The sequence below is a fragment of the Gavialis gangeticus genome, unplaced genomic scaffold (genome assembly GCF_001723915.1).
Source record: "Gavialis gangeticus isolate Ggan-Ray unplaced genomic scaffold, GavGan_comp1, whole genome shotgun sequence".
In the NCBI taxonomy this organism is placed as follows: domain Eukaryota; kingdom Metazoa; phylum Chordata; order Crocodylia; family Gavialidae; genus Gavialis; species Gavialis gangeticus.
The window spans coordinates 84,972,342-84,981,696 of NW_017729022.1; the positions used below are offsets into that span (position 1 = coordinate 84,972,342).

Here is a 9,355-nt window from a genome sequence, read left to right on the forward strand (position 1 = left end):
TGCCTTAAAGATCATATCTAAGTCATATGTAGCCAACATAATTTAAATATGCCTCAAATATTTGGTAGAAGTCTACTGTCTTAATCAATGGCACATATAAATACATTTATCACATTCCCATGCACACCACCCCTCTCCCTGCCCCCTGACCTGAAAAACCTTGCTTAAAAATAGGGAATCTGGGTATCCAGGTGGCTGGAATTTGGCACCCTTTGGCTACAATGGAGAAGCATCACCACCTGCATAACAGGTGAGTTCTTATAAGGTGCCAAAGCACAGAAACCTATTCAGACAAAGCTCAAACTGGAGCCATGCATCAAAAGCATCATGAAGTGATCCTTAGGTGCAGATGGAGGTTAAAGATAAAGGTGCTGAAAGCTACAACTGAGGGAGGAAAGAATAGTGAAAATATGCTAAAGATTACTGGATCTTTGTTTTTGCATCTTTGTTTAGATCACATTGTGACCAACCAGATAAATGAACTACAAAGAACATAATTTGCAGTTGGCAAAAAAGCCTTATGTGCTATTTATATAGATAACTGAGAGGAATGTGGGTGAAATGGAGCTATTATACAATAAAGACAGAACACCAACTCTGTTTAAGTTGCACACATTTGATACCTCATCCAATGCCAATTTGGTGCCAGTTTTATCAGTTTTGACTGATTTGTACCTGACATGTATATCCCATACTCCACCATTTATGTCACTTCTGAATGTGACACAAAATCTGATTGACAGTTGAATGGCAAGGTGTTAAAAAGAGAGAGAGTTTTGAATGTGGTCTTATAGGAGCAGTGACTGACTTGGGCCTTTTCTGGGCAGTTATAAAAGGGCTCTCATGCCTTGATAACTGCTGAAAAAAACAAAGAATAAATCTTCTGTAATCAAGGAAACACCTTATTAATCCCCCTTTTATTTTATGTGCCTCCTGAGAATTGAGGACCCCTGTCAGACAAAGTGCACACTGCTTCATCTTAGGAGACTCATTAAAGAAATATAAATACATTTACATAAGAAAGATTAATCACAGGCACAATATGCAGAACATGAGACTGAGTGTGGCTAAGAAGGAATACCAGATCAACTCCATATCAATTAACAATGTGCCACTGTCAGGAAAAATGTAACTTGATGTACTGAGTTGGTTTAGGAGAAGAAAGCTTATATAAAGCATGCAAGGTGATTATTCTGCTCTGCTTGGCAGTTGGTGAGCCTCAGCTATAGCCTTGCATCCAATTTAGAGCTCTGTGTTTCACAGAAGCTAGTCAGACTGGAGACAGTTCAGGACAGAGCAAGGGACAGAATGAAAGACTTGGAAAAATAAGTCCTGAAGAAAAGACTGTGAGACCTGGGGAAAGCAAGTTTGAAGAAAACAGGAGACCGAGGGGAGATGACATACATGTCCATACACACACAGGTACGCAAAACATGCATAGCAATTTGTAGGACTTCAAAGCATTTTATCCACGGTAAGAAACTAAGCCTCTCACCAAGTCCAAGGCAAATATATATTAATATACCCACTTTCCACACTTTTTCCATAGAGCAGTTATTGTAAGTCAGCAAAAAATAATGGCCAAATTTTCAAAAGTAATTTAGTTATGAAGATTAAAATCAATCTTACCACATAAAACATAAAGCTATAAACTTCTTCTAGCTAAGGGACCACTAGCTAGCTACCACATTCCTTCAATATACAATGCACTTTTTAGAACAAAACATTTCTTCTAGTATGGCTTGTATCTTAAATTAGATTTTAAAAAATGGAAGAGAAAGAGAGAGAGAAAGAAAAGAAAGCTCATATATGCACCATAGATGCACTTCTGTATTAGATGTTCAGACATCTAAACAAGAATAATAAAAAATATTTTTTTCTTAAATTAAGTGTCACAAAATTTGGGCATAGGTTAAATTCAGCAGCATCTTATAGTCAAAGGAACACAGTATTTCAAGATAGTAATTTTAGAATTATACTACTACCAATTACCTCATTCTTTACATTACCATCCTCTTGGACTTGCCATCATATCATTATTAGTAGAGGTACTAGCATATTATTACCACAATCATAACTCCAAACTTTCATTTTCAGACCATTCTTACATCCATATTTAGCCCTATTACTCCCACTGTGTCCTCTCAGCTACTGCCATTATCCACAATACCAGCACCAGGTTTGATTCTGATACATTTGCACTAGGCTGACTAAGGGACAGCATCCTCAAAACCAGTGCAGCCATACTTCTGCAATACTGGTGAGAGCAAAGAATGTAGCTAAATATCTCATCACTGCTGACATGGAAAAGTAAACATCAGTACAGTACCATTAAACAATTTAACACACACCATACTGTCCTTATGATCACCACCACCACCAGGCCACTTCATACTATTCCAGGACTGAAACCATATTTCGGAGAGTGGGTTTCACCAAGATTTGGGAGGGGTTTTTTCATTGTGTTTCCTTCAGCAATTTTAAAGAGCAAAGCTGAGTCATCCTTTTGTGTCAGGCTACTGAGGTCCCAATTACTCATGAAAGGTAATCAATCCTGAATGAATCCTTTGAGCATAGGACATGTTCTGAATTACTTGGCTGATTCTCACCTTATCTTGTTGTACATCTGGCATTTTCCATATGAACTGTACTGATCCTCAAAAAATTAATACTAAACTGAAGAATAAAAACAGCCCTCAGGGTCTGAATCATCACATTTGCCACCACTGCTCACTCACACCCTTCCTTGTCAGAATGAATATAATGTTATCACAGTCAGTCAAGAACACATTTAATGTCACTATTAGTTTTACCAATATTATTATTACGTTCACCGCAGCCATTGTTAAAAATCACAAATCACCACTAGCAACTGCTTCACAGTGTCTCCCTTGGTACCACAAGCAGTTTCATCATGAACTTCAATGGACTATTTGATACTGTTGTGAGTTCAGGGACACAACTGGTCTCAATACATGGATGTGAATCCATTGTTTTTGACAGAGTTACTCCTGACTAACAGCAGTGTGTGCAAGAGCAGAACCAGCCCCTGTACATCCCAGATAACATGAGCAGTGAAAGAAAGAGAAAATGCGCAAAGGCACAATGATGTGGCCAGGCCCCAGGGGCAGCTACCACATACAGGGGCAAGCAGCAACTTCTGGTTGCTGCTGCACTGCTGACAAGATTGTGTGATTGCAGCAGCAGCTGCTTTCTTTCACCCCCTCCTCCCAAGTCAGCACCCAGGGAGGCTGTCCCAGTAACCTTGCCCTAGATACACCACTGAAAACATGGACCTACTCCTAAAAAACATGCAATATTTGCCTCACTTTGGTCCCATTAAAGTGGATATAAGGTTTTTACCAACATAATTTAATTTGGCTGCACAAATCTAGGTTTATTTATGTTATTTCAAGGCTTTTTGTTCTACAGCACCCTCTCTCTCTTCCCACTCCTCCCTCCTCTCACTTGGACAGCAGTCACAATCAATCATTTACTTTCCAGCCACAGGTGGATTGGCGCAATGCGGAAATGTGAAGGAAAAGGGGTTGATTAAATGGAGCAAACTGCACTGAGTAGATGCATCATGAATGATTCAACCCACTGATCTATGGGGTCACCTTTCCCTGCAGGCACTGCAAGTGTTTGCAACAAATAGTTCTAGTCCCTATCATCTAGCCCCAGACCATTTTCCAGAGTCACACAGATGCCTTCATTGCTGTCCCTCCCCAGGGATAAGAACTGGTTTAAGGGCTATAAACGAACAGATTTCCAACATAATATTGCTCAAGTACCTCTCAACCAAAGTCCATGTTAGAATTCACAGGTTCATGGAAGTTTAGGGCTGGAAGGGACCTTGTGAGATCATCGGGTCCAGCCCCCCTGCTCTGGGCAGGAAAGACTGCTGGGGTCAAATAACCCCAGCAAAGTGAGCGCCCAGTCTACTTTTGAAGACCTCCATTTAGGTGCTTGCATCACCCCCGCTGGAAGTCTGGCATACAATTGTAGCCAGCGTGCTCATCAGCAGCTGCGGCAGTCATAAAACATTTGTGTCCCTCTAGGAGGGCGAGGCCCCTTCAAAGCCGTCCCACCTGCACAGTGCTAACGGCATGGGAAGGAAGTGGTGGTGGGAGACAGTGAGTGTGCCTTGCAGCACCTTCAACACTAATGCTCCTACCTCCCTCAGGATCTTGAAGGATTCAGTCAAGGCATTGTTCACGGTCCCCACTCCTTTTGCCTGCAGCTCATCCACCAACTGCTTAAAGTGCTAGTAACAAGAGAGAAACGTATTAAAGCTATGAGAGGCAGATGGCACGGATGCAAAATTCTCAGTATTAGAGGGTGCAAGATGGCTACTGATAGCCAGGCAGTTTTCCATTATGGCAGATGCTGATGTAGAAGTCATTAGGCTGCTCCAGTGACAGTTCTGCCGCAGGGCAATCATGTTCATATATGGGCTGTATGTGATACTGTCAGAAGCAGCAGCCATCTCCTTTAGGACATCTGCCCTTTGATGAGAGTGAAACAAAGATGAGTTTGGGAAGCAATCTGAGGAGAAAACTTCTGACAATGCTCACTGCAGACAATGTGAGGATGCACCCCCTCCAGGGGAATTAAAGGGAGAGAGCGAGCAAGCAAGAGAGAGACAGAAACAGGGAAGATGTAATAGAAGCTAAAAATACATGTATGCCCAGAGGGAGGTGCAGCTAACAGCAGTCAGATGCACAGTGACCACCTCAGGGCCGCAGCTGCTTGTTGTTTCCAGATTAGAACAGCAGCTATCACAAAAGCGTGCTGGAAAAGTACCCTGTCAAAGGGTGAAACCAGGCTAGAGAACTCACTGGTCACCAGGCATTTTTATGATATTACCTTCTAGGGAAATGGCTGAATTCCATTTTTTCTAAGGCCATGTACTTGAACAGAAAGTCTAAGTTTTTAGAAATGGAATTTGGTGTACCCAAGAGTTATGCCCTGGTATTTGTTCTGGCACTAGGGTCCAGCTTTACTGGTACAGTCTAGCAAGTGCCAATTTGGCCTGCTTCCATGGCACAAGTCAGTTATTAAACCTGGTTTAACTGGCTGGCTAAATTGAGTTTTCAGATACTTTAAATAACCAGAAAAGCACAAAGAAACCAGTGGGTACAAGTGAATCTGGCTCTTTGTATCTTAAATTTTAAAACTGCATACTTTTGGGCATTGGCTATTCCCAGTCCTTAAGAGTTTCCCACCAGAGCACCACCACCTTTATGAAGCCAACTACAATAAAAGCTCACCTCTCTGTTATCTCTGTCTGCTTGGACCAGGATACCCTTAAAACAGGGTTCAACATAATGGACATAATCATTATACTGCAAAAGAAAAGTAAAAGATTGGTGTTACGACCATAAAAGAAACTTTCTGAAAGTGAGATTTTTTTATAATTTTGTTGTGCCAGTCTCATGAGCTAGGGAAAATATGCTTTTCAAAATGTCTGTGTATGAAAAACAATACACTAGATAAAGGTTAATGTCTTGCAGAATTAAGTCCAAGCATATACAGAAGTGGAGGTTAATATTATTTTTATTAACAGAACTCCAGTAGGATTCTCCACACTCTGCTAACTTGCACAACTAGTTTAATTTCCAACAGCATACAGATCTCAGGTTAAAATATAGTTGCTTAAAGGGAACACAAATTACATTAGTCTTTAAAAAAAAAAATCACAAAACACTTTTCCAACACCATAATGATCTCTCTCCATTCCTTGATCAACACTGCTGACTCCTCCATTCACTTAGGTGCTTACATGGCTGTCATCACAGAAGTATTGGAACAACTTAGATGACAAGGTGTTTTTACTTTCTTTCCTACCATCAGGAAGGATTTCAGTAGGTTTGTTCCAGTAAGTGTATGGGTATCAGGGTACTATGGGTAGGAAAGCTAAAGTTGGGTGGTTTGAAAATGTATCTATGAAAAAGATAGTTAGCAGCAATTCCTTTTAAACCTGGTCTTGACTTGCAAAGTCTTGGTCAGGTTCCTGAGGAAGTTCTGCTTCCTTTGGTGAGAAGCTCCTTCTGTAACAGTCAATAGTCTTGGTGCCCCACAGGGAGGTAACTGACCTGGGATGTCATGGGGATGTAGTGGCATTTATGATGCCAGTTCAAATTCCATGCAGGGCTTTTGAAAATTATGAGAATGACTTTGAGCTGGTCTGTATTCTATAAGAAGCCAGTGCAGAAAGTGGTGCATGACAATGACCCCAGCATAAAGAATTAAAACTATGTTGCTTAAGAAAATGGCTCTCTTTTAAGCCCAATTAGTCAGGATCTGGTTTTTACATCCTATAAGAAAGATGGTACTACCAAAAGCAGAAAGCTTCCTAGGACCATGCGAGAGCATTACTAAAAGGGGAAAGCCACAGGGCACCCACCCACATCACTTTCTGAAGCATCAGGTGATCTCACCCAGATAGTGACTCAATCCTACTGGGTTTAGTCTGTGAAATATGAAAGCAGCACTGATCAAATTGGGGTAATTCCATGCAGCAGACAGAGCTCTTGTAACCTCACTCAAACATTGCTTAACTAGGAGAAGTAAGAAAACCAAGCAAAGGAGTAACCTTGCTCTGAAGGTCAATAACAGGATGAAGAAGAGGAATTAGTATCTATCATCCTGATCTTCACCTAAGGGGCACAGTGACAGAATGGTTAAGGAGTCTTGTGACTGCGCCAAAGGCATGAACTCAAGCTGTGCTCTAGACTCATACAAAAGGCTATCTCTTAGATAACCAAGCTGTAAATGAGTACTTGGCTATTCTGGCAGTAGTCCAAGGCAGTTAGATGTGATAATAGCCACATCTCTCCCTGGTTTACTGTTGGCCACAGAAGCAGGCATTCTTTAACCACGGTAGTAGTATGGGCCACTAGGCTTGGAAAGACCTTTTACCTATCAGTCACTTTCCAAAGCACTTGCAGCTGACCTATCTAAGCTGATTTCTATTTATTTCCACTTGCCATCTAACATTGGTGCTAAGTACTATAGTAATATTACTATAAGCCCTGTAGGTGTGTTAATGGGGCTGGAGGGCCAAAAGGGAAGTTTCTTACTTGGAACAGGACTAACTTACTGCAATGATATTGACAAAGTCATTTTCTCCCAAAGTGTCCAAAATAGTGATGATGGTGTGCTTGGCGATGGTCATCCTCAAACCCTTCATGCTCCCACTGATGTCCACCACAATGACAATGTCCTTGGCTGAGGTGGCTGCCTGGATATACCTTCATAGGAAGAAGAGACAGAATAAGCTGGTATAGTATAAATATCCAAGAGGAAAGAATTCTAAACATTTTATTGGCCATGCCAGGTCTGTGACATGTTACTAGATCCCAGATAAAATACAACCATGGTGCAGATGCCTGAAAGATGCCTTACCATTTACAGGATGCATCCCTTATACACATGTGACTGTGGTTATCCTGCAGTCCCAACAGGAGTACCTCATGGGACCTGGTTCAGGATTGCTGGACAGCCAAATGTTGGGGCTGCTAAAGAAGTGATATGTCAGTCATAGCTGACAGATGGATCAGAGGGAACTTTCTGCTAACAAGCTGAGAGATTTAATCAGTGGCACTGATGGCATCTGAGCAGTCCCACCATGTTGGCGATGTCATCACAAAGAGGAACAAAGGAAGAAGGGAGATACTGGTGGCAATTCCAGGTAGGACATGTTAGATACCAAGATAAAGAGAGAGGCAACTAAATGGGGTGGAGAGCACTCTACTCCCATACACCAGCCCAGGTTGTAATCCATCCTTCCTCTCTCTCTCTCCCAGGAGCAGGGAGTGACACAAGCTGCTGATTAGACTCCCTGTTGGAGTTGCTAGGCAGCCAGGTCTGTATGCCCATAACTGATATCTGTATAACCCATATTAGGAAGGAGAAGAACACTAATTAAGATAAATCAAAACTGTAGGGCCTGGGTACCTCAGTCCATACAGCATCTGATTTGCCTTGAGCAGAGGGCTGGACTAGGTAACCTCATGAAGTTCCTTCCAGTCCTACTTTCCTACGATCCTATGTTCCTCTGAGCCTATGAAAAATCATTGGCTACAATATATATTTACACATGGTACTTCACAGGAGTTGTAATGGTGAAGTCCCATGCTCTCAGTTTTTACCCTCTCTTTCTCTTACTTAAAACCTCAAGGAAAAGGAGACAAGGAAAAGGAGAAAGAGAGAGAAATCCCTCCAAAGCTCTCACCAGCCTCTATTCCTGCAGTCAAAGGAGATGACGCCATTCTCATCTGGTATCCACTTTATCCCTGAAAGAACAGCAAAAAGAAGGAAACAACAAGCTTTATAACACAGGAAAAAGAGGTGTTTGGTGCCTCCCTGAGGGCACCAGAGCTCTGCTGAGACCTAACTACCTTAGCTCACAGGGTCCCACAGCCTGTAAGCAGAGCCCCAGTAGTGACAGCAGCAGCCATATTAAAAAAAAAACAAGTATGCCTATCCTTAGTATATGCACTTTAAAGTGTTGATAAATTTTCATTCAGAATCTGAACTCTGCCTGTTGCTCCTAGGAACATATTTCACCCTTACACTATTTGGACATAGTTTTTGCCAGTATCCTTCTCTCACAAAGAACAGCTAAAACTTAAAAAGCAACAAGAGAAACAGGAAAGTAACCTGGATTCAGTACAAAGGGCTCAGTCATGGCTGTGTGGGAACAGGCTGCACCTCTATAGGGTGTCGCCCTGCTGAGCCCATGGGCCAGCAGAATATTTCTGTCTGTGCTATGCCTCCCTCTAGTGACCAACTCACATATAGATGTTGAATCCAAGTGATGTTGCGGGCGCTTTAATTAGAGCTGCTTTCTCTCAAAGCAACTCTAATTAAAGTGTTCCCTCCACCCCTGCACCCTGGAGCATGTGTAAATACGCCCCTAGAGAGTAAGTCTGCTCCTGCCAACAGTGTTACTCTTTTAGCCCAATGGTAGAGGCATTCCTGGTCAATCCCCACTGGCCTCAAACCACAGTTGTGCGCGTGTGACAGGCAGGCTTGTTACTACGCTACAATGCAAGCTAGCGATCTCCCCTCTGACTAAGCTCCTCACAGTGGCTTCTGTCACAGAGTGTTCTTTTCTCTGCAAAACTCACGTTTAGGCCCAGTTTTTCAGAGAAAAGGCTAAAAAGGTCTGAACTCCTTTACCTGGGTAAAGCCTGAAAAATCCTGCAGAGCTGCCAAAGTATTGCCAGGTCAGTGTTGGATCCCTTTGGAAATTGTCCACAAAAACTGGATTCAAGGCTTCTGACATGTAAACTCCATTTAAAATGTCTGGATCTGTGGGCAAAGCAGGAAAAAAGGGATGAGGGCA

The 9,355-nt window shown here is 42.2% G+C and overlaps 1 protein-coding gene across 2 annotated transcripts in view; it reads right to left on the minus strand.

Moving 5' to 3' along the window:
* Positions 1–9,355, minus strand: part of CACNA2D4 (calcium voltage-gated channel auxiliary subunit alpha2delta 4) — a 218,964-nt gene that overhangs the window by 163,396 nt on the left and 46,213 nt on the right. For both annotated transcript variants that reach the window (XM_019515536.1, XM_019515537.1), the window contains 5 exons: positions 9,190–9,321; positions 8,240–8,300; positions 7,106–7,256; positions 5,274–5,348; positions 4,178–4,267 (listed from right to left, as the gene is read on the minus strand). In XM_019515536.1, coding sequence (XP_019371081.1) covers positions 4,178–4,267; positions 5,274–5,348; positions 7,106–7,256; positions 8,240–8,300; positions 9,190–9,321 — 509 coding nt within the window. The remainder of the gene's footprint in view (positions 1–4,177; positions 4,268–5,273; positions 5,349–7,105; positions 7,257–8,239; positions 8,301–9,189; positions 9,322–9,355) is intronic.